Source organism: Dasypus novemcinctus, chromosome X (assembly GCF_030445035.2).
Source record: "Dasypus novemcinctus isolate mDasNov1 chromosome X, mDasNov1.1.hap2, whole genome shotgun sequence".
Taxonomy (NCBI): Eukaryota; Metazoa; Chordata; class Mammalia; order Cingulata; family Dasypodidae; genus Dasypus; species Dasypus novemcinctus.
Window position 1 is genome coordinate 179,222,369 of NC_080704.1, and position 24,511 is coordinate 179,246,879.

Below are 24,511 nucleotides of genomic sequence, written 5' to 3' on the forward strand. Positions count from 1 at the left end.
TCCCGCCCGAACCTGTAAGCGGGAGCGTCCGGGCAAGTAGTCAGGGCGGCGAGTCGCGGCGGCCTCCAACTTCGGAGGCCTAGTCGTCCCACGGTTTTGGGGGACTCTTGAGGAGACGGGTGAGCGAGAAGAAGGGGGAAGAGCTGAAGGGAAGGAGGGTAGTTAAGATGGCGGCCTCCATAGAGTCGTCTGCCGCTGTGTGAAAAACCGCTTCTCGGTGAGAGCTGCCTTGGGCGAAAGGGGGTGTGTGAGAGGAATTGGGGGGACTCCTTCCCGCTCAGTGACACTCTCCCACCGCGCCCTTCCTCAGAACCATGGCTTCGGCCGTGTCGCCTGCCAACTCGCCCAGCGGTGCTCCTGCAGCCCCGCTGGAAGCGAGTAGTGGGCTGGTCGGGGCCGGTCCCCCGGCCCCCGCCACGGCCACCGCGCCGTGGCCATCAAGGAGCTCATCGTGGTGTTCGGCGGCGGCCAACGAGGGGATAGTGGACGAGCTGCACGTGTACAACACGGGTGAGTGCAAAGCCCGCTGGGTGCTCGGATCTTTCCCTCCATCTCCTCCCTCCCTCCCCCTCCCTCCCCCCCCTTTCCCTCCCCCCCCCCTCCCCCCTTTCCCTCCCCCCCCTCCCCCCCCTTTCCCTCCCCCCCCTTTCCCTCCCCCCTCCCTCCCCCTTTCCCTCCCCCCCTCCCTCCCCTTTCCTCCCCCCTCCCTCCCCTTTCCCTCCCCCCTCCCTCCCCACGATCTGCTCTCTCCTCCCCCCAGACCCCAGTGCTCCGCCTGTCGCTCTACTCCTCGCCCCCTGAACCCCGCCATTTTCCGGCGTCTGGGGGTTGGCTTTCGTTCTTCGAGGGGAGCCCTGGAACGGCGCGGCAGGGGGAGGGGACTCAAGAGGCACACCGTTAGGGGCCCCCCTCCGCCGGGGCGGGCCGACGTGTCCCCTGGGCACGGGGCAGCCTCCCACCTCCCCCGCCCGCCGCCCTCCCGCGCTCCGCTGTCCTCCCGCACTCGCTCATCTCCTGCCCAGTCTGGAGGAATGACCGTTTATTTCTCTGCTGCAAACTATACCTTCCAGTCTCTAGAGAAAGGGAGGGAAGTGCAGCCCTCATCTGGGGGGGGGGGGGAAGACCTAGTCTCCCAGCTCCTGCGGGAGCCTTGGGGACCAATGGGACGGGGGCCAGTGCTGCCTCCCCTTCCGCCGTCTACTCCTGCAGTATTGAGTTCCAAGTTGCCAATTGGCCCGGGACCCTCGCCTTCGGCGGGCTGAATTTGGGCTTGCTCGCAGTGGAAGAGGGGGGTGCCAGCTCTTTCTCACCCTGCTCCTGTGAGGCTGAGGGGGTGGCCGGCTCCCGAGGGGCTGGGGCTCCGGGGGCCCCTGCTCACGGGAGGGGTGCGTGGTTACCCCTCGCTCGTCTTTGCTCAAGCTCTAGGGCAGAAGGCCCCTTTGCGTGCCATCACGGCCTTGTCACACCCTTCTCTACGACCCCCCACCCCCGCTATGGGCACTGGCTGGCTTGGCCCGAGCCGCTCCTTGGCAGTTCGTGGCCGCAGGAAGGGTTCAACTTCCCTCGGGAGAACACTGGGTCTGGGCGAGTTTGGGTGAGACCCCAGAAGACTGAGGTGTGGTGACTCTCGGGACACCTGTCCAGCAGGCAGTCTTTCGCAGCCCCCTCCCTTTCTTCAGTGGGGCGATGCCCTCCGGCCCGCCTGCTGTTCTCTCCCCCTCGCCCGGTCTCCCCAACAAGCTCCGCCCGGGTCCTCGAGCCTAGCCATCCCCTCCCGGCTCTGAAGTCGGGCCTGCCTTGGGGGCCCCGACGTGAAGCCCTTGGCTGGCTTCACTTCCTGGGTGCCCTGCCCACGCTGCACCGACCTCCACTCGCCGGGGTGCTCTCAGGGTGGAGGACTAGCTGGCCAAGCTGTGGGAAGGGGAGGTGGGCTCCTGGCCAGATGCCCCCTGCCCGCGCCCCCCCCCCCCCCCGCAGCCCGAGGGCACCCCTCCCCGCCCAGGGACCTTCCCGAGGCCTCTAACTCCTCATCTGGCCGCACCTGTTGCCCAGCGAGCGAGGGACCTTGTCGGGCCCCGGGGTGGTGCGTGGTCGCCGCTGCCAGCTCAGGCAGCTGCAGTTTCAGGAATTAGCCCAGTAAGGTAAGGAGCCGAGGCGAAGGGACTTAGCTGCCTGGGCGAGGTCTGTTTTTAGACTCGCCGCGGCCTGGCCCCGCGGCTCCCGAACTCCTCGGGCTGGCTTGATCTTGGAAGGCCTGGGGCGGGCTCCTTGGCAGGAAAAGGCGATTTTAGAAAGTAGGGCAGGGGCCTAGTTAAGACAGCTCCGAAGTCCACTCCCTGCCGCCTCCCTGGCTTCCCTGGGCCTCTGCGTGCCCATTCATTTACGAAAAGGAACTGCAGTCCCACGTGGGACAGGTGGTTGCCTCCCGGCTCGCAGAGCGTGGAACCCTCCAGTTCCTCGGGTGGCTTCAGGCGACAGCTAGCGGCAGAGCCCCTCCCTGTTCTCTTGGGGTTTGCGGAGTGTCTGATCCGCTCGTGCGTCCCAACACTGGCCGGGTTCTGGTCCCCGTGGCTCTGGAAACGGGTTCGCCGAGCTGGTCGTGGGCACATGCTCTCGGTCGCCGGTGAGGCGGTTGGCGGGGGCCCACCTTGACGCCCCCTTCCTACCGGGGGTGGCTGGGACGCCTGGCATCCTCAACAGGTGCCTCACTTGCTTATCTTTGCCTCGTTGGTTTTTGGTGTGTGTGTGCTTTTTTTTGTTTTGGTTCTGTGTCTGGCTGTGGTTTTTTAAACTCATTTCAATTTAACGAGGTCAGCGTCTTCGCCGGCTGCCACTGCCCATTGCGCTTTGCCTTCTGCAGGATTAGCCCTCAAAAATACTCGCTTGCTTTTGGAGAGAAATCGGATCTGGAAGCATTCCCTGTTGCTAGGATATAAAGCTCCACAGGGCGTGGCCGGGGGTGCACCCCTGCACTCCCTCCGCTGTTATCTTGGCGGCTAGGGCTGGCGGGTGGGGGCGTGCTGGGGGGCAGGCAGCCCAGTGGCTGTCGGCCTGCACTGGCCTTTGGGAGGTCTTGGGTTCGCAGCTGTCCTTGTCCTCTGGGAACTGTATTTCACCATGAGGAGGCGGGGGCTGCCGAGGCCCTTTTTGTCTGCGGGGTGCCCCAGCTTCCATAGACTGTTACAGCTGGAAGGAACCCGGGAACTAGCGTAACTTCCTTGTTCTCGCTGATGAGGAAATTGGGGTCCACTAGGGGAAGTGACAGGTCCAGGGTCACCCGGCCAGCCTGTGGCAGCCGGCGTACACATCAACCGCTCTCCTGGCTCCCACTGTAGCGAGACAGTCGGGGTCTTTCACCGAGGACAAACTCCCTTTTTCTCTGTCCCGGACCTAAACCGTCACTGCTCTGGCCTCGGTTCGAATCCCATTCCCTCCGCTGCAGGCCCGCCTCACTCTCGCTCCGCTCGTCTCTCGCAGTCACTTCCCCAGCGACCCCACGCGGCTCTCTTCAGTGTGGTCACTCCTTCCCTGTGCTCCCGAGGGTGGGACTTGGCCCTCCCAGTTCCCACTCCCCATCACACAAGAAGGCTGAGCCCATCCCCCTACAGAATGGGAGTTGGGGCCCAGAAACGGTCTTCTCTGTGCCTCCCCGCCCCCGGCTTGGCTACTGCCTTTCGAGAAATGCCCAGATGTGGCAGAGCAGACACAAAGGAAAGTTGTTCGTCGGCGCAGGCGGCCGGAGTGCCCCCTGCGTGGATTATCAGTCTCTAGTTGGTGGTGGGCGACAGCAACTACTGATTGAATTTGCCACGCGGAGGAAGCTGGAGAGAGCACGTGTGTGCCGGGCTTTGCTCGGCTGGCGAGTCCAGTGGCCTGTGCGTGACTGGTCTCCTCTCCCTACTGTCACCTCCTAGCCGGGAGGCTGCCTGGAAAGCAGTGGCCGGCAGAGCAGACCCAGCAGGAGGGCTTGGGGGGGCACCCACCTAGAGGAGCTGGGCTGGCGTGGCCAGGGGAAAAGGCGAGCAGCTGTCTGCTCCGAGGATTGTCACGGAGAAGAGGGCCCGCTGGCCTGTGCTCTTCAGGGGCAGTACCAGGGCACGTCCCGCCTCTTGCCAGCAGAGGAGGGGGGTGTGGGGTTCCGGCCCTGCCTGGGCTCCTGCTCTGGACTGAACGCATCCCCTCCTGGAGTCCCCAGTACTGGTCTGGTGACCGTGAGCTCTGGGGACACGCACGGGCCACTCTGTGACTGGAGTAATGGAAACACTGTGGGGGCGAGCCTTCTGCCGTGTAGCTTTGTCTCCTCCCAGATAGCCCCTAAACTCCGGCTGGTGGCCCCACGGCTGGGTGCTTCGGTCACAGGACGCTCAGGTCAGAGGTGGCGGCTCACAGCTCCGTGTCCACCAGACACACGGGGGACTGGGGCGAGCACTTTGGCTTAAGCCAGGGGCCAGATTCTCTCGGCCTCTGCTCTGCTCCATGGACAGCCGCTTTCCTGAGCGGATGGGGACAGTTGACCGCGGCGATCTCAGCGATCCCCCTGAGAGGGAACTCGGGAACGCGAATGGAATCTCCTTCCAGGGATTGCCCGAGCCCGTCTCCAGTTTGTGTGAGGTCAAAGTGCCTCAGCGCAAAATGGTGCTTTGGTGTGTGTTTGCGTGAGGAAGGAGAACGAGGCTGAGCACCGGGAGCAGGGCAGGCGGAGCGAGCAGCACCCGGATCGCGCCACGTGGGCCTTTAGGAAAACGGGAGAGGAGGTTCGGCGCGAGGTAGCCTGGTGTCCCGGTGCCTCGGCTGAACGCTGGCAAGAGGAGTGGACGGTGGAAGGAAGCCTGTGGAGTGGGGTGGTAGAGGGCCTGCTAACTCAGCAAAGCCGTGGCCGCCGAGGATCAATTGGTCCTTTAGGCGAGGTAAGCCTTCAGGCCGAGTTGCATGGGGGGCCATGGCAGGTGACGGCTAGGCCTCGGGTGACCCAGCATGCAGAGGGCGGGTAATGACCACCGATCGCCTTCTTTCCCCAGACTCTTGCCCCCCCCCCCCCCCCCCCTGGGCGGAGTGAGGGTGAGAGGCAGTCGCCAGCTGCTCCTGCTTCTGGTTGCCGGGCTCCCCAGTGCGTCGGTCTCCTCCCATCCCTCCTCACCTGAGGCTCCTGGCTCCAGCAGTCTTAACAGACGGCCCCCTAGAGCCACAGCCACAGACCCGCCCCGCATTTGGCCAGAAGCCCCTTAGGATTGAGGGGGCAGGTTTGCAGCTGGCCTCCGGTTTGGAGTTTTTGAAGAGGGGGTGGCATGTTCTGTGAGGAACAGCCCCTTCAAAAGACGACGTGTCAAGGGAGGGCGCCTCCCAAGAAGAGGATGCTTTCTCGTGTGGCTTTCCCAGGGACGCACGCCGGCGGCGCAGGCGTGGAGGAAATTGGGAGTGCAGCGGCGCAGGCGTGGAGGAAATTGGGAGTGCGTTCCACGGGTGCCTGCACTGAGGGGAAGAGCAGGGCCGCCGGGCAGGCAGCACAGGGGTGCCGTTCTGGCTGCAGGCTGGGCCACAGTGCCCGGAGGCAGCAGGTGGTACCCGGGTTCTGTGGCCAGGCAGGCAGGTTCTCATGCCCCCTTTCCTTGTGGCTTCCCTGGCTAGAGGCGATGGGCCTTGGAGAAGCTTCTGTGGCTGGCAGAGGCTGTGAGGCTGTACCTAACTAAGCTCATCGCTTCTGCCGATGCCATCTCTGGCTTGCAAGAATGTTCTGGAATGGCATGGTAGCAGGTGGGGGAAGGGTGGCGGTATCAAGCACAGCCTGTGGACCATCCCCTAGGAGACCGAGACCAGGTTGGGAGAGGGTGAGGCCGAGATTGCTGGGGGTCTCCTCCAGCTAGCCAGCTGGGACTGGATTCGACTCACTTCCTTCCCACTCCCACCCCTGCGGCAGGAGCTGTTTGGGCCAGTTTAAGGAGCAGTCGGGGTGCAAGGGAGAAATGTGAGCTCCCTAGAGCGGGAGCAGGACCCAGAGACGGGACCTGTTGGGTTTTAGAAGATTCTTTTGGATGATCCACTGAAGAGTAGGGGAAGGAAGGCAGTGGCCAACTTCCCAGAAGCTGATTAATTATCTCGGCCAGTGGTTTCCTCCTTGTTAAGATGACCTTGACAAGAAGCAGGGTGATCCCAGGCCGCCTCGAGGTGCCTCTCAGAAGTAGAGGGCCTTGCAAAATGGTTTGGCCCCAACTTGAGAGGAGAAAGCCCAGGTTGCGATCACCTTCTCAGAAACGGGCAGTAGCTCAGCGCTCCTTCTCTTGACAACCTTTTGGATTTGGGGGATACACGGGAGAGGAGTGGGTCTGGGAGGAGCAGTGCTGGGGCCTCTGGCCCCAGGAGCTCCCAGGCGCTTCTGACTCCTGCCCCTTTTGTTTTCCAGCAACCAACCAGTGGTTCATCCGGCAGTGCGAGGGGACATCCCCCCGGGCTGCGCAGCCTACGGCTTCGTGTGCGATGGGACTCGCCTGTTGGTGTTTGGCGGAATGGTGGAGTATGGGAAATACAGCAACGACCTCTACGAGCTTCAGGTAGCTGCCTGGCTTTGAGCCCCTGGGACCACCCTGCTCCTTCCCGCCTCGGGGGCAGGGGGCCATTGGCCCCGGGGGTGGGAGCTGAGAGCTGGCGTGCCCCTCCCGGCTCCACTGGCCCCCGCCTCCTTGGCCAGAAGGCCCCTCTACGTGGGGGCTCACCATCAGCGTGAGGGGGTGATGGGTCAGGGTGTGGCCGAGGCCGCTCTGGGCTCTGCCGCCCTTGGAGGAGAAAGAAGGGCACAGGTGGCCCAAGTCCTTGCCGCTTTCCGAAAGTGCTTACCTCGTCCCAGACCGTGTCTTTCCTACCCGACAAACTAGCACACATCCCACATCGGCAGATTCCTCGGCCCGGAGCCAATCGGCGGTTCTTCATTTTACAGGCGAGTCGTTGGGAGTGGAAGAGGCTCAAAGCAAAGACGCCCAAGAACGGGCCCCCTCCGTGTCCTCGGCTCGGGCATAGCTTCTCCCTCGTGGGCAACAAATGCTACCTGTTTGGGGGCCTGGCCAATGACAGTGAGGACCCCAAGAACAACATTCCGCGGTGAGGCTTCTTCCCTTCTCGCTCAAACCCCTCACTCGCACGAAGGGGAGCGCTGCACGCGTCCCGCTACCCCCCACCCTGGGTTGCAGCCTTCTCCTTTGTGAAACGAGAGTGGTACTGGATGCCGCCCGAGGAACGTTCTGGCTCTGAAATCTATAACCAAGGAAAGCCTTGGGGGAGCAGGGACAGGCAGGGGGTAGGAAGCCACTCAGCATTGGGTGGTCCCTGCTCCTCAGGCCTGTGAAGAGGGGCTCGCTTTCTTCCTCAGCCTTTGCTGCTGCAGGTTATGGGATGGGTTTCCAAGGCCCTTGGTTGACGGGCCTTCCAACCCAGAGGTAGTCCCCCAGGTGACACCCTCTTTTGCTCTAGGGAGGCCCTTGGATAACACAAGGCCCGAGTGGCCCTGTCACATATACCCCATTCTCCTGTTTCTCTCGGACTGATTGTCAGGAGCTTCTGCGTTCCTCCAGGGAGCCCAGTGTTCACTGGAGGATATTCTGGGAAGCACTTGGCATGTGGTGTTGGGGTGGACCCTAACTGAGCTTTCTTTTCAGGTACCTGAATGACTTATATATCCTGGAATTGCGACCAGGCTCCGGGGTGGTAGCCTGGGACATCCCCATCACTTACGGGGTCCTGCCCCTCCGCGGGAGTCACACACGGCTGTGGTCTACACTGAGAAAGACAACAAGAAATCCAAGCTGGTCATCTACGGCGGGATGAGTGGCTGCAGGTTGGGGGACCTCTGACCCTCGATATCGGTAAGCTGGGAATGAGGTTGGTCTGCCGGCGGCCGGCCTCGGGGATGGCTGTTGCCGTCTAGGGAGATGGGGTTCTCAGCAACGGAACGAGCCGCGAGGCTCTTCGCTACAGCCACAGAGGGAGACAGTCCCTGGGTTTCGGAGCACTTGCCTTCACCCTGAGCTCGTAGCGTTGCTTTGAAGAGAAAGTACGGCTCATCGGGCCAACTTGTTTGATCTGCTCACTTACCAGAGCTCAAGGGGGGGAATCAGAGCCTTTCTAGAATGGACTTCCCTAGACTTGGAAGCAGCAGCCCCGTTGACTCTTTCGGTCAGTCTAGGTCTGGGGTTGCGCTCCCTGGCCCGGCCGTCATGGTGAAGTTGGCCACCGATGGAGCCTTTGACTCCCAGGGCCTGCTCCGGCCGGCGGCCAGGCGGCGTCCTACCCGGAAGGGGCGAGAGCCGCTCGGGGCCATAAACCGGGCCAGCCCCAGGGGAGAAGCTCACTGACAGACTCTGGGGCTGTCCAGCGAGAGCAAGGAGACATCGTCTGCGCCGCTCCATAGGCTAGGATGGGCACAAGAAGCGGTGTTGTGAGCGAAATTTCCAGCAGCGTGGTCCGCAGTGGCTCGAGGTGGCACGGGGGCGGCTGTCTCGTGGGTACTGGAAACCGAAGGCAGCCACAGAATGCTTTTTCCTAGCCCGTGAGCTCCCTCAGCAAGGCCAGGCCCCGGGCCTGTCAGGGCTCCGTGGACAGGGCAGAAGCTGCCTGGAGGGGCCTGAAAAGCGGGGGAAATGCCGTCACCCAGCCGCTAGGCCAGGAGAGGGACCGCTGGGGCCGGGCTCTGGTGTGGGGCCGGAGCACACCTTCTGGAGTTTGCCCGCGTCCCTGGAGCCGCCCTCTGGGTCAGGTGGCGTGTGTCGAGCTAGGGTGGGTGACGCCCCTTCTCTCCCGCCTGCCTGCACAGAGACTCTGACGTGGAACAAGCCCAGCCTCAGCGGGGTAGCCCCTCTCCCTCGCAGTCTCCACTCGGCCACGACGATTGGAAACAAGTGAGTGCTCTTTCCCCTTCTCGCCTGTGCCGTCCTGCTCCCCTGGGCTTCTCAGCCTGTGTCGTTCCCGCAGGCCCAGCAGGCCGCGCTCTCCATTCCCGTTAAGGCTGAGGGAGACACGGGGGTCAGTCTCAGGGTAGAGGCGGGTCTGCAAGGCCGCCCAGGCCCTGACGAGTGTCGGGCATGTCCTTCCCAGGTCTGCGAGGCCCTGCAGAGGGCCAGGGACTGTTCTAGATCCTCCACACAAGCAGCTGGGTTTCTGTGCCAACGCGAAGGTCCTGAAGGGAATACGAGAGCGATGTGGATTACGGGGAGCTTTCTGGGAGCTAGCGCTGGCTTCAGACGGCAGGCGAGGGCAGCCGGGCAGGAGAGGGCGGTGTCAGCCAGGGGCTGGGGGTCCGCCTGGGAAACATGGGGTTCCTGAGAAGGCTCCGTGTGTCCTGGGGTGAGCTAGAGGACTGAGCATGTTGAGAACTTGGTGTAGAAAAGGTGGCCCCCGGCCCGGCACCTCTCCTGCAGCCCTCTCTGCTTCCATCCAGAATGTACGTATTTGGCGGCTGGGTGCCCCTTGTCATGGATGACGTCAAGGTGGCCACACACGAGAAGGAGTGGAAGTGCACCAACACGCTGGCTTGTCTCAACCTGGGTAAGGTTGCCTCCAGCGGGCTTCCCAGGGCCACGGTGAGCCACGATGGGGCTGGCCCCCCACGGCCCCGAGCGCTGTGGCCGTGGGGAGGGAGAGAAGGCAGGCCTGGTGGCACGATGCCTTCTGGAACCCATGGAGAGGAGCAAGTGCTGGGAAGCATTCTGAGGCAGAGCCTCCTGCCTGCCTCGAGTTCCTCGTCTTGGGTGGGCAGCCCCTCTTAGGAGGATCTCAGGCACACGCGTGCCCACGCACGACACTGCCTGCGTCTGCGCACGTCAGCTATAGGTTGCTTGTTTAAAAACAAAACAAAAACAAAAGCAGATGGTGAACTGCCTTCCCCGGCTCTGTTCCTCACCTTTTTCTTTCAGCATGTCTCAGAGCTCATTCCCCTTCCCTGCCCAGTGAGCGGCCTTGTCCTTGATCCCCACCGCCAGTGGCATCACGACCTGTGCAAACACACACCACGCCAGTGTAGATCCTGGCCCCCTTTGCACACGCGTGCAGCCATACTTGAAGGCTAAAAATCTAGAAGTAGAGTGGCTGTCAACGAGATACTGCCAAACTGCCCTTCTAGCAGCCGCCCCCGAAGACGCCGCTGGGGCCTGAGGGCAGCACAGGCGGTTGTCAGGCTCTTTGCCCTTTGCCAGCCCCAACGGGTGAACAGTGGGCCTTCGGCAGTCTTAAGTTTACATTTCTTTTCTTCTCAGCGAGGTTGCACGTTTCCCCTCAGGTTTAAGACCCATTTTGGTTTCTTTTCCTGTACATTGTGCTCCCCTTTGCCTGCCTCTTTGGGGGGCTGAGAGTTTCACTGCTGTGTTAAAACCTTTGGCTGTGCATTTCCGAGTGTTTCTGTCAGCATGCCATTTGTAGGCTATATGTGGTGTTCTGCAGGTGCCTCTTTTACGCAGATTTTTTTTTTTTTTTTTTTAAATCTTTCGTGACTTCAGGTTTTATTCCCCATCCCCGAAAGGCAAAGGTCAAGACTCCCAAGATGGCTGGGGGAGCTGGGTCTCCTCTGCTCTCCCTGTAACCGCCCTCTGCCCGACCCCCCCCTCCCCCCCCAGATTCCATGGCCTGGGAGACCATCCTGATGGACACGCTGGAGGACAATATTCCCCGGGCTCGAGCCGGCCACTGCGCCGTGGCCATCAACACACGCCTATACATTTGGAGCGGCCGCGACGGCTACCGCAAAGCCTGGAACAACCAGGTCTGCTGCAAGGACCTCTGGTACCTCGAAACAGGTGAGGCCGGCTGTCGGGGGTCTGGCCACACGTGGGCCGTGCTCAGGCCGGGGCTCCCAGCCTGGCCCTTCCTCACCACCGGGTTCTCCCACAGAAAAGCCACCAGCCCCGTCCCGGGTCCAGCTGGTCCGCGCCAACACCAACTCCCTGGAAGTGAGCTGGGGGGCGGTGGCCACAGCCGACAGTTACCTGCTGCAGCTCCAGAAGTATGACATTCCTGCCGCCGCAGCCACTGCCGCCTCCCCCACGCCCAACCCCGTCCCGTCGGTGCCTGCCAACCCTCCCAAGAGCCCCGCCCCTGCGGCAGCGGCCCCTGCTGTACAGCCACTGACCCAAGTAGGCATCACGCTCCTGCCCCAGGCTGCTGCCGCCGCGCCCCCCGACCACCACCACCATCCAGGTCTTGCCGACGGTGCCCGGCAGTTCGATTTCCGTGCCCGCCGCAGCCAGGACTCAAGGTAAGCCCGGCAGCTGGCTTGGCTTGGAGGGCAGGGGGCTGGCCCCAGGGACCGCCGCAAGAGTCCTGGGCTTCCGTGTTGTTCTGCCGTGGGCTGGAGGAGCCGTTCCTTGTTCGGGCATAGAGAAGGCCCAGACTTAAGGCCCCAGGCAGCCCCACCGAGGCAGTCAAGGTCTGCACGCGGGGTGCTGTGCCGAGGGTGACTTGCCTCCCCCTTGTGTCCCCCGGGGCTCTCTGCTGATGCCGGCCCCTTCTCTCGTCAGGTGTCCCTGCTGTCCTCAAAGTGACTGGTCCTCAGGCTACCACAGGAACCCCGCTGGTCACTATGCGGCCCGCCAGCCAGGCTGGGAAAGCCCCCGTCACTGTGACCTCCCTGCCTGCGGGGGTGCGAATGGTTGTGCCAACCCAGAGTGCCCAGGGCACGGTGAGGAGCAGGCCCCAGCTGTCGCTGGGGGTGGGGATGGCCTGGCGGGCTGGCCCAGGAGAGCCCGGGGGGCCTTGGAATCCCACCGGCTCTGGGACCAGCTTGTTGACGGGGCCTCAGGCACGTCACCTGGCTTGGCGCCTTTCCCTTCTGGACGCTGTGCCAGGGAGCTCTGGCCGGCAGGCTTGTGAGCATCAGAGGAACTTCTGCCTCGGAGCCCCTGGCCTCCCTTCCGAGCCTCAGGGCACTTCCAGCAGCAGCTCTCTCTTCCTGACACCCGAGGGGAGAAGCTGGTTCTTTGGGCCTCGACCCAGTTCCTCGAGAAAAGAACTGTATCTGGCTCCGAGGTCTAAGAAAGTCCGGGGTTTCTAGCAAAGACCTGCTGTGCCCGCCGTGTGTCTGGGCGCCAGGGGAGGAGAGCAGGCGAGGCAGGGAGGAGGCCCTGCTGGTGGGAGCGCGGGGCGACCGAGGCCCCCCGGAGAAGGGCCGAGCGGCTCTGGTGAGGTCCCCGGCGCCAAGACAGGGCTGGAGCTCGGCGGGGCTGACGCATCCGGGGCTCCTCCCGCAGGTGATCGGCAGCAGCCCGCAGATGAGTGGGATGGCTGCACTGGCGGCGGCCGCGGCTGCCACACAGAAGATCCCTCCTTCCTCGGCCCCCACGGTGCTGAGCGTGCCAGCGGGCACCACCATCGTCAAAACCGTGGCAGTGACCCCCGGCACCACCACACTCCCGGCCACGGTGAAAGTGGCCTCCTCTCCCGTCATGGTGAGCATCGCTGTCCCGGGGCTGCTGGGCTTCAGGTGACGGCGGCCGCGCCTCCTGGGCTCCGGGCCCCTGCGTGGGGCTGTTGGCGCCAGCTGCTGGCTGTAGGTGCGTGGGTGCCTCAGGCTAGGTCCACGCCGAGCAGCTCCGGTTTTGGAGCTCAGTGCATCCCCTGGGCTGGTAGAGAGGAGGAGAAGGGGAGCCGAGCAGCAGTGCTGAGGGACCCCTGCTCACTGCCGTCGGGGTGGGGGTAGGTTTCTCTGCGCCTCCCATCGCCTGCGTCTGCCCTTCCAGGTGAGCAACCCGGCCACACGCATGCTCAAGACCGCTGCCGCCCAGGTGGGCACGTCCGTCTCCTCAGCCGCCAACACGTCCACCCGCCCCATCATCACGGTGCACAAGTCGGGGACGGTGACGGTCGCCCAGCAAGCCCAGGTGGTGACCACCGTGGTGGGTGGTGTCACCAAGACCATCACCCTGGTGAAGAGCCCCATCTCGGTCCCGGGAGGCAGCGCCCTGGTGAGCGGCGGGCGGCGCGGGGCAGGCCGGGGGCCTGGCCCTCGCTGGCTCTCCTGACGCGCTGCCCGCTCCGGCCTCCCCTCCGCAGATCTCTAACCTCGGCAAGGTGATGTCAGTGGTGCAGACCAAGCCTGTTCAGACCTCAGCGGTCACGGGCCAGGCCTCGACGGGCCCCGTGACGCAGATCATCCAGGTGAGTGCGCCGCCCGGCCCGGGGAGGCCCGCCGCTCGGCCCGGAGCCTCCCCCGCCGACACCGCCTCCCTCCGCCCTGCAGACGAAAGGCCCCCTGCCCGCCGGGACCATCCTCAAGCTGGTGACCTCGGCAGACGGCAAGCCCACCACCATCATCACCACCACGCAGGCCGGCGGGGCGGGGACCAAGCCCACCATCCTGGGCATCAGCAGCGTCTCCCCCAGCACCACCAAGCCTGGCACCACCACCATCATCAAGACCATCCCCATGTCGGCCATCATCACGCAGGCCGGCGCCACCGGTAGGGGCCGCGCCTCGGGGGCCCGGCTGGCAGGGAGCTGGAGCGCGAGGCTGGGGCGCGTGCGGCCCCTGGGCCGCCATGGGTCCTGGGGTTTGCATTGCGTTTTCCCTCTCCCCTGCCCTTTGTAAGGGGGTTTTTGGGGAGAGGCTGGGGCCGTGGCTCTAGAGCACCGCCCTCTGTTATACTCGAGGGGTACCAGGGTTGGGACCTGGGGGGCCTGGGATGCCCTCCCTCCCCAGCCCACCGTGCTTCAAGTCAGGACGTGGGCTGGGGGCCAAGCTGCTCCTCTGTCCCTCCACCCAGGCGTGACCAGCAGCCCCGGCATCAAGTCCCCCATCACCATCATCACCACCAAGGTCATGACCTCAGGAACCGGGGCACCTGCCAAAATCATCACCGCTGTCCCCAAGATTGCCACTGGCCATGGGCAGCAGGGAGTAACCCAGGTGAGGCACCCGGCCCTCCCCTCACCCGTGTGTCGTCTTGGCCTCCCCCAGTACACCTTCCAGGACCCCGTGGGCCGCGGGGGCTCCCCAGAAGGGCCTGGGAAGGTGTGGCACTGGGCCTGGCTGGCCTCTGTCTGGGTGCCCTGGGCGCATGCTCTTCTCTGGCATTCCAGGTGGTGCTGAAGGGGGCCCCTGGGCAGCCAGGCACCATCCTCCGCACGGTGCCCATGGGTGGCGTTCGCTTGGTCACTCCTGTCACCGTCTCTGCCGTCAAGCCGGCTGTCACCACGTTGGTAGTGAAGGGCACCACAGGTACAGGGCCCCCAGTGGCGGCCAGGCCATAGGTCCTACCCTCCCTGGAACGAGAGGAGGTGCAGGGGGTGGACTCTTGGGCCCAGAGACTTCTGTCTCTGCTGGGGCACCCCCGTCAGCCAGACCCTGGCTCCAGCCGCCGCCGGGAGGAAAGCTGCTGGGCAGGTGGGGCCAGCGGCGGCGGTCATGGGCACGCCCAGGGCCTGACTGCGCCTCTGCCACCCTCCCTCCAGGTGTCACAACCCTGGGCACGGTGACCGGGACTGTTTCTACCAGCCTCGCTGGAGCAGGGGGGCACAGCACCAGCGCCTCCCTGGCCACGCCTATCACCACCCTGGGGACCATCGCCACCCTCTCCAGCCAAGTGATCAACCCCACAGCCATCACCGTCTCGGCCGCCCAGACCACGCTGACCGCGGCCAGCGGGCTCACCACCCCCACCATCACCGTGCAGGTGGGACTGCCCCGCGGCCCACCTCCGCGCACACGGGCGCGTGGGGCCCCGAGCCCCCGAGCCCCCGAGCCCCCGAGGGAGTGGGGGTCCCGGGTGCCAAGCTGCGCGGGCCCCGTGTGGACAGTCCCTGCTGGACCCGGCAGCGTGCCAGCCACCTGTGCTTCCTTCCCAGCCTGGCCAGCCCTTATCGGGTGTTTGCCCTTGTGCTGCATGACCACAACTTTTAGTTACTGTGTAATGTTCTGTCATGCTGATGTGTCACGTTAAGGACATTCTGTTTTGGGGACGCTAGGTTCTCTCCCACTTAACGTTGTCAAAGATGCAGTAGTCTGCCCTGGCACGGACCTAGCGTTTTCTCTCTGCTCGGGAGTTTTCTCGGCATCTGTCCCTGGGAGGGGTCAAGTGTGTGTTGCTGACTTTTGCACTTCAGGGGGGTTCCCCTCTCTGGAAGGGGCTGGGACTTGGCCTAGGCCCCTTGTTCTTGCCCCTGGCTCCTCACCGCCACCCCCCATCACCATGGCCCGTAAGGCCGAGCGGCCAAGCCAGAGCTTCTTCCCTGGTCTCCGGCAGACAGAGCCAGTGGAACCTGGGGACAAGATGGGGCGTGGCCACCGTATCTGCCCAGGGCGGTTGTTTGAGGGACCCTGGCAGTGGTCACAGCCAGTGTGGTTGAGACGAACAGACTTAGCATTGCTAATCTCTGCCCATCTGGCGTCTCCCGCAGCCTGTCTCCCAGCCCACACAGGTGACCCTGATCACGGCCCCCAGCGGGGTGGAGGCGCAGCCTGTGCATGACCTCCCTGTGTCCATTCTGGCCTCGCCCACGACGGAACAGCCCACCGCTACGGTCACAATCGCCGACTCGGGCCAGGGTGACGGGCAGCCCGGCACAGTGACGCTGGTCTGCTCCAACCCGCCCTGTGAGACTCACGAGACGGGCACCACCAATACGGCCACCACCACTGTCGTAGCCAACCTGGGCGGGCTTCCTCAGCCCACCCAAGTCCAGTTTGTCTGTGACAGACAGGAGGCGGCGGCTTCTCTCGTGACCTCGACAGTGGGGCAGCCCAACGGCAGTGTGGTTCGAGTCTGCTCCAACCCCCCCTGTGAGACCCACGAGACGGGCACCACGCACACGGCCACCACCGCCATGTCCAACATGGCTGGCCAGACCGTCTGCTCCAACCCGCCCTGCGAGACCCACGAGACGGGCACCACCAGCACGGCCACCACCGCCATGTCCAACATGGCCGGCCAAAGAATCTGCTCCAACCCACCCTGCGAGACCCACGAGACGGGCACCACCAGCACGGCCACCACCGCCATGTCTAGCATGGGCACTGGCCAGCCAGCACCTGCCAACCAGCAGCATGAGAGCCACCGCCCGTGCACAGCCAGCACCCCTGCCGCAGCTCGGGTCAAGCCCCCGTGCCAGACCCGCCAGACCAGCTCCACCAGCACCACCATGACTGTGATGGCCGGCGGGCCGCCGTGCTCGGCTGCTCCCCACGTCGAGCCGTGCCTGGCCTTGGAGGCCGGCAGCAGCCATGCCGGTCTCCGTGGGGAGGTGGGGCCAAGCGGCCCTGGCAGCAAGGACAGCCCCGTGGCAGGCCTTGGTCCGCTGGTGACCGTGGCACAGCCGCTGGAGACGCGTCACCCTCACGCGACCGCGGCCCACGAGACTGGCCTGGCAAGCACTGCCGTGACGGTGATGGCCTTGGAGGCACTGCTGGGCCCCTCAGTCCCCGCCTCCCGGGTCTGCTCCAACCCCCCGTGCGAGACCCACGAGACGGGCACCACGCACACGGCCACCACCTCGCCTGCGGGCAGCATGCAGCGGGTCTGCTCCAACCCCCCGTGCGAGACCCACGAGACGGGCACCACGCACACGGCCACCACCGCCACAGCGAATGTGGGCGCGGGCCAGCCCGAGGGCAGCCAGCAGGCCCCCGCCAGCCGGCCCTGTGAGACGCACCAGACCACCTCCACCGGCACCACGATGACCGTCAGTGTGGGCACCCTGCTCCCAGATGACGGCACCTCCCACAGGGCCTTGGAGGCCGGCTTGGACACGGCGGCCCCAGGCACCATGGCCGCCCAGGCTGGCTCGGCCTTGCTGGCGCCTTTCCCAACCCAGCGGGTCTGCTCCAACCCCCCCTGTGAGACCCACGAGACGGGCACCACGCACACAGCCACCACCGTCACCTCGAACATGAGCTCCAACCAAGGTGAGTGGGGGTGGGCACGTCACCTGGCCTTCCTGGTCTCCCTGCGCCCTGCAAGGTTTGGGTGGGGGGAGCTGGAGGGTCTGGGGGGGGCCCTTTGGTGTCCCCCAGCCCCGGGACTCTTTGATAGTCTTTTGGCGAGGAACACGTAATGTGCTGGTGTAGGGAAAGGTGGCAGAGAGATCCATCCAGAGCCCGGGGAGGGGTCCCATGGGTTCTGGCTTTTCCCGGGGGGGGCGGTGGGGGCCCTTGCCCTTCTGGCCATTCCCCGTGAGGCTCTCGGAGCCCCGAGGCTGGAGCAGAACATAGGCCGCGGGCCGCGCTAGGCCCCCGCTGCTGCCGGGCGCCGGGGTGAGCCCCTGCCGTGCGTTGGCTTCCCACAGAGCCCCCGCCAGCTGCCGGCGATCAGGGCGAGGCGCAGAGCACCCAGGGAGACGCTGGGGACATCCCCAGCTCCAGCGCCGTGACCACGACCGTGTCCTCCACGCTGACGCGCGCGGTGACCACCGTGACCCAGTCCACGCCGGTGCCCGGCCCTTCCGTGCCGGTGAGCGCCCCCAAGGGCCGCCTCTGCCCCTGCGATTCTGCCCTCCTCCTGCCCGTCCTGCTGGGCAGCTGCCCGGGCACAGCGCGGCACTCCCGGCGCCGGCCGCCAGGGGTCGCCCTTGCACCGGGCTCGGTGCTTGCCCTTCTACCTTTTCCAGACCATAAAAGGGCAGCGGCGGCCTGCAGGTCTGGGCAGGAAGGAGGCAGAAGGCGGAGGGCCGGCTGCCTGGGTCTCGAGCGCTTTGATCTCTACGGCCGTCCCCCCGCGGCTCGTCGTTTCTCTGTAGCTGTGTAGAAGGGAAACAGCAGGCGCCTGCACAACAGCGTGCAGAGCCCGCGGCTCGGGGATGGAGGTGTGGCGATGGCGTCCTCAGCCGGCCGTGGGGACTGGGCCCGGCCCCCGGCTAGTGTTCTAGGGCCTACTTGTTCAGCTTGACCCGTGGGTCTGCAAGGACCCTGTCTGGCCGCTCCCCCGCCCTACCCCACTCTGCCAGCTGATGACACACTGGCCGCCGTGGACGTCTACTACGTGATGACAGTGGCCCTTCCGGAACGAGAACCCAGGGCCGTGGGGAGAGAGGAAGACTGCCCTGCCTTTGACTCTCCCATCCAGCTCTGGCTTGCCTCTCCTTCCCTCTGACAGGGGCTTCTCTCCCTTTCTAGAGGATCTCATCCGTGACTGAGACTACCCTGGGTACCCTGACTTCTGAAGTCCCCGTCCCAGCCGCGATAATGGTGACCGTAGCCAACACAGAAACTTCTGACATGCTCTTCTCTGCTGTTGACATCCTGCAGCCCCCAGAGGAGCTCCAGGTCTCGCCTGGGCCTCGCCAGCAGCTGCCCCCACGGCAACTCCTGCAGCCCGCCTCCGCGCCCCTGCTGGGGGACCCTGCCGACGTCCTGTCAGCCCCCCAGGGCCCCGAGCTTCAGGCCGCCGTGGATCTGAGCAGCACCGGCGACCCGTCTTCGGGCCAGGAGCCCGCCAGCTCAGCAGTGGTGGCCACCGTGGTGGTCCAGCCGCCCCCGCCCCCACAGGCCGAGGTCGAGCAGTTGTCGCTGCCCCAGGAGCTGATGGCCGAGGCCCAAGCAGGCACCGCCACCCTCATGGTAACGGGGCTCACCCCCGAGGAGCTGGCGGTGACTGCTGCGGCTGAGGCGGCCGCCCAGGCCGCAGCCACAGAGGAAGCCCAGGCACTGGCCATCCAGGCGGTGCTCCAGGCCGCCCAGCAGGCTGTCATGGGTAAGTAGGGGGCACGGACTTCCCTGGCTGAGGCCAGGCGTTAGCCCTGTGGGGGAAACAGAGAACCCCGGGACCCCAGCCCGAGGGCCCAAGTGAGGGGAGTGGGGAGGGCAGGGCAGCAGCCGTGGGAAGACGAGGCTTACCCGCTGGCTTGCCTCCTTCTTGAGTTGTCTTCTCTTCCCCCCCGGAGCAGGAACCGGGGAGGCCATGGATACGTCCGAAGCGGCCGCCACCGTGACCCAGGCAGAGCTGGGGCACCTGTCAGCCGAGGGCCAGGAGGGCCAGCCCACCACCATCCCCATTGTGCTGACCCAGCAGGAGCTGGCTGCCCTGGTGCAGCAGCAGCAGATGCAGGAGGCCCAGGCCCAGCACCACCACCTCCCCACCGAGGCCCTGGCCCCTGCCGACAGCCTCAACGACCCCTCCATCGAGAGCAACTGCCTCAGCGAGCTGCCCGGCGCCGTCCCCAGCACTGTGGCCCTGCTGCCCTCCACGGCCACCGAGAGTAAGCAGCAGCCTGGCCCCTTGCATCCTTTTCCGCTTGGGGCAGGCCTCCGGGCCAGCTGGGGCCCCGATGTCCCGTTGAGGTGGCAGCCTGACCCCACATCTCATTGGCAACCCCGAAAGCTGAGTCTGGGGGGCCACTCACTCTGGCGCTTCATTCCTCCCCAGGTTTGGCACCGTCGAACACGTTTGTGGCCCCCCAGCCAGTGGTGGTCGCCAGCCCGGCAAAGCTGCAGGCTGCGGCCACCCTGACGGAAGTGGCCAACGGCATCGAGTCTATTGGGGTGGTGAGTCGGGTGCACCGGGGCTGCAGGGGCGCTGTCTTGTGGCGCCCGGGCTGAGGCCTCATCCTGCCTTCCTGGGTCTTCCAGAAGCCTGATCTTCCGCCCCCACCCAGCAAAGCCCCCGTGAAGAAGGAGAACCAGTGGTTCGACGTGGGAGTCATCAAGGGCACCAACGTGATGGTGACACACTATTTCCTGCCGCCAGACGATGCCGCCCAGTCTGACGTAAGTGCCCCCGGGAGCCAACGCTCTCTGCCGGGGCCGTGGGGCTTGTGCGGGGAAGCTTCCAGGGAAGCTTCCAGAGCACCCTGGCCCAGCGCTTGTCTCTGAGCGGGCCTGAGTGAGCAAGAACCTGGGTGGTTGCCCTGCCGCGCTATGCGCACTGCCTCTTCCTGGACGCCTGGGAGTAGCAGAGTGGAGGGCTGGTTGGGAAGAAGCCGCCGCAGGCCTGCCCTCCAGCCGCCGTCAGTGAGCGCCTGCTCCCCGCGCTCCCGCCGTCGCTGAGGACCTGTGGACTTAGGGGCGGCAGACCGCTCTTCCAGGCCCAGCCATCCCCTGAGGAGCTGCTGGACAGGAGGTTTCACGTCATTTCCCTCCCCCCTCCCCGTCTTTTTCCCTTGCTGCTTCCGGACTCTTCCCCAGGATGACTCAGGGACCGTTCCAGACTACAACCAGCTGAAGAAGCAAGAGCTGCAGCCGGGCACGGCCTATAAGTTCCGGGTGGCTGGGATCAACGCCTGTGGCCGGGGGCCCTTCAGTGAGATTTCCGCCTTTAAGACGTGTCTGCCTGGCTTCCCAGGGGCGCCTTGTGCCATTAAAATCAGCAAAGTGAGTGTTATCCACCCTGGCTGGAGCAGAGCCAGGCAGGGGGTTCCGGAAGGTCTCCTAGATGGGGGCCAGAGCAGCTGGGGCCAGGGGGAAGCAAGCAAAAGAGGCGGCTGCCTGGTGCAGTGTGTCCAGAGCCCTCTCGTTATCTCTGTCACCAAGGGCTGGGGTGACAGATAGCTTAGGCCCTTCCCACCCCCAGCTTCCACCTCCCCACGCGGCCCCAGCAGCTGGCCTGTGGCGAGCACCCGCAGGGTGCAGGCTGGAGCATTTGTATGTGCCATTTCATGTGCCCACGTCCTGTCCTTAGCTCCGTGTTTTCAGATGAGGAAGTTGAGGTTAAGGACAGGCCACCCGTTAGGGGGCAGAGCTGGTACGGGAGGGGGATGCTCTGAGTCGCGAGTTCATCAACGGAACGCTGCCTTCCAGCTGTGGGTGGGGGTCGGCTCAGACCATCTTTCCCAAGTGCCCTCTGAGGTGTGACGTCAGAGCAAGGCGATGTGTGCGGAGCGGGAGCCTCGCAGCTTGGAGCCCGGGCTGCCGGGCCACCGAGCATCCTGGCCTCCCTTACATTCTCCCGGGATATGGGCAAGGGGGACCAAGGGCCCAGAGGCCCGAGAAAGCTTGCCCCGACCGTCCGACCTTTGCCTCCAGAGCCCAGACGGTGCCCACCTCACTTGGGAGCCGCCATCTGTGACCTCCGGCAAGATCATCGAGTACTCGGTGTACCTGGCCATCCAGAGCTCGCAGGCCAGCGGCGAGCCCAAGAGCACGGCCCCGGCCCAGCTGGCCTTCATGAGGGTGTACTGCGGGCCGAGCCCCTCCTGCCTGGTGCAGTCGTCCAGCCTCTCCAATGCCCACATCGACTACACCACCAAGCCCGCCATCATCTTCCGCATCGCGGCCCGCAACGAGAAGGGCTATGGCCCCGCCACGCAAGTCAGGTGGCTGCAAGGTGGGTGTCAGGGGCGACGGGGCAGGAGGGTGGCACTTGGAGAGCTGCAGGGATCGTCTCAAGCCAAGATGGGCTCCCCATCTGCTGCCCCCACACACACATCCCGAGGGGTCTGCCCTGGGCCCCCATCCCGTGCCTCGCACACATGCTGGGTGCCCCGCAGCGGGCCAGCAACCCTGGGTGGTCTCCTGAAGTCCCCCACTCTGGCAAGCACCGATGGGCCTCCCCAAGGAAACGCCACCTGAGATGAGGTCGGGGGGCAAGGGAGAGGCGGGACTGAAGCCTGCCAGGCCTGAGGGCCCCGCCCTGCTGGCATCCAGACAGGCAGCTCAGCTTGCACCGCCCTCAGGGAAGGGAGCTCGAGTGCGCGTGGGCAGCCGCAGCAGGGTGGGCAGCCACGGGCAGGCCTTCAGGAGTGAGGTCGGCTGGCCCTGGCCTGGGCATGAGAGAAGGAACGTGGGATCTTTCCTCTGCGCTGTCTGCACTCTGCTCCACGGCTGCACCACGTTACCTCTCTTTCCTTCTGCCTACCTCCCTCTGCTCATGGTCTCACTTTTCATTCCAGAGACCAGTAAAGACAGTTCTGGCACCAAGCCGGCCAGTAAGCGGCCCATGTCCTCCCCTGAAATGTAAGCAAGAAGCCCCTTTCTGGAGTCTTCCGAGTTGGGGGTTGGCCGCCTCTGAGGGGGAACGGACGGTGGAAGTAGTGGGGGGAGCTTAACTGACCCAGTGGGAGAGAGCTGTGAGGGCCCTGCCCCCGGGTACTCGGAGTTGCCGGGAGCCTCACTGACTCTTGTCTCTTCTCTCCCCTCCCGCCTTCGAAGGAAATCCGCTCCAAAGAAGTCTAAGGCCGATGGGCAGTGAGAGGAAGATGGGCCCGCGCCTGAGTTCTCCAGACTCTCCTCCCGCCCCCCTGTCTGCTTCAGGAACGCCACCTGCCAGGGCCCCCCCTCCCCGCCCCTCCCGTCCACACTGCGCCTCCCGAGCCACTGGCCCATGTCCATTCTCCTATTCGTTCTCTCTCTCCCTGCCCTCTGTCTTTAAAGAAAAGCAAAATCAAAGAAAGCACATTTTGCCGCAGTTGCTGGGAGGAAGGGGAAGAAGGCAGATTGGAAGACGCGAGAGCCAGGGAGGGCGCCCCTTCCTCCTCTCTCCCCTTCTCTCCCACTGTCCCCGTTCCCCCGGTGCCTTCCGCTGGGGGCTCGGCAAGACCCGAAGCGGGGGCCGCGCACACCCAGGAAGGGCAGAAGGTTGCCTCCGCCCTGCCCGCGTTTCCACAGGAGCCCTCCGCGGGGGAGCCGCTGGAGCGCAAGACGCAGGAAACAAAACCACACACACAGCCGCCTGGCCACCTGCAGGCCTTCCGTTGTCCGTCACCTGGGCAGAGGGGGCGGCAGGCCTGGGGGGAGAGGGAGGGCCCCGGCTCCCTCGGCCCCCGGCCCCCGGGGCTTGGCGCCTGGCCAGCTTGGTGTCATGCTCTCTTCGGTGTTCTCGGCCACTTCACGTCCCTCCCTTCGGCTTGGCCAGTCCCATCTCCGGCCCGGGAATTCCACAGGAAGCCTGGGCAGCTCTGCCAGAGGCCTCCGGCCCCCACCCCCTGCCCTGCCGTGCTCCCTCCTGTGAAGAAAGCGAGCAAGAGCCCGGGGCGGGGGGAGGGGGGTGGCCATGGCGCCAGCAGCATCCCCAGAGGCGTGAGGGGGGGCGCCGCAGGCTCACCCCAGCCAGGTCAGGAGGCGTCGCTCCGCGAGCCTCCAGGCTGGGCTGCACCACCAACTGCTGCATTCGTTGTATTTTTTAAGTTGAAATCGATGGAGTTGACGTTTTTATTGTAATTTTTAGCCTTAGCGTGTGGGGTTTTGTCCTGTTCTTTTGGTTGTTGTTTTGTTAGCCGTGTACAGAATGTATCTTTTTTTTTTATTATTATTATTGTTTTTTCCCCCCATTTCCTTGGCCGGGCATCGCCTTGGCAGGGATCTTTCTGGAGGAAAAGCCGAGGGCAGGCTGCCTGGTGAGAGGAGAGGCAAGGCCGTTGCCGGCAGCCTCTCGGTCGCTCCAGGCAGGGCCTGGCGGGTCGGAGGCGATGGTCAGCTGACGCTCCCTTGCCCACTTCCATCTTGTCCCCCTTCCCTCTGCCCGTTGGCCTGGCCCTGGGCCTCTGGGACAAAGGAGCCGGCAAACCTCCCTGCCCACAGGGGCTCGTGTCCCACCTCTAGGCTCTAGCTCGAGGATTGGCAGGAGCCTGAAGCCAACTGGGCTTCTGCAGAGCCTTGTCCTGCACTCACAAGCTCCCTCACCCGCCCGTCCCCTGCCCCAGGCCAGAATTGAGGCCACACAGCCAGCCTCCCTCCCCAGCCTAATGACTTCCGGGAATCCGGCACACTGAGCTGCGCCCCCCTCCTTCCAGCAGCTCCCCCAAAGCGGAGTTGCCACCACGAGGGGAGAGGATAGTTGAGGGGAGCCGGGAAGTCAGAGGGGGCCGCTGGTGGGGGAGGCTGGGGCCCCGGGGAGAGGCCAGGCCCCTCCTCCACGCTGCAGGCACCCAGTGCCAGCTTCATGAATTGGTGACACAAACCCCGAGCCCCACCCGTCGCTTCACATGCCCGGCCTGGGAGGTTGGAGGTGATCACAGCGGTCAGGGAGACCGCTCTGCCCCACCCAAGCCGTGGGTGTCGGGCAAGGCTTTGGAAGCAGGTCGCTCAGAAGGTCTCGGGCGAGAAGCCACTCATTTCTGATCTGCCACCATCTCTGCTCTGGAGAGGGTGCTGGGACTGGGTGGCCTGCCCGGGCCTCCGCCCCTCACCGGCCTCACCACCCCAGCCTGCGCCCTCCAGGGCCTCTGTTTCTTTGTATTATAGTATATTTCGCCGTGGGAAATGTCACTGTTTAGTCACCTTGGAATCCACTCGCCTGGCCCCATCGTTTTATGCCCGTTCCTGCCCTCGAGCCCTTCAGTTTCTCTTGTTTCTGAGAGCGGCGCACCCATCCATCTATTGTAGAGTAATCCCCTGTGACTCGATATTACCATAGTGCGATGTCGTTTTGTGCTATTTTGAACAATTAAAGACTTTTTTTGAAATAACCATCTGCTGTCTCACTATGTCCCGGGGCTCAGGGAGGGCCCTGGGAGCCTCTCGTGCCACTGGGACATTTGAGGGGCCCATGGGTGAGCTGGATTCTATTTCCAAATTGCCCCCCAATTAGCAGCAGTGCAGGGTGGGGCCTGGGGTCTTTCAATGAAGCTGGCCTCGGCCATGCTGCCCGAGGTCTGCAGGCTGACTGACCAGCGGCAC

General features: G+C 64.7%; 1 protein-coding gene across 1 annotated transcript; it reads left to right on the forward strand.

Annotated features, from left to right (window-relative positions):
• The first annotated feature begins 314 nt into the window (after positions 1-314).
• On the forward strand, positions 315-24,300 carry HCFC1 (host cell factor C1). Its single transcript, XM_058291766.2, is given in 33 exon segments — positions 315-341; positions 343-408; positions 410-469; positions 471-510; positions 6,398-6,412; positions 6,415-6,545; positions 6,929-7,089; positions 7,644-7,726; positions 7,729-7,833; positions 7,836-7,850; positions 8,798-8,882; positions 9,422-9,528; positions 10,593-10,772; positions 10,867-11,144; positions 11,146-11,230; positions 11,493-11,653; positions 12,222-12,419; positions 12,711-12,935; positions 13,024-13,128; positions 13,211-13,430; positions 13,734-13,876; positions 14,050-14,188; positions 14,422-14,642; positions 15,367-16,870; positions 17,251-17,414; positions 18,077-18,653; positions 18,847-19,158; positions 19,326-19,444; positions 19,529-19,666; positions 20,084-20,269; positions 20,921-21,221; positions 21,787-21,850; positions 22,046-24,300. Coding segments are annotated over 33 exon segments (6,255 nt in total). The 3' UTR covers positions 22,086-24,300.
• The last annotated feature ends 211 nt before the right edge of the window (positions 24,301-24,511 follow it).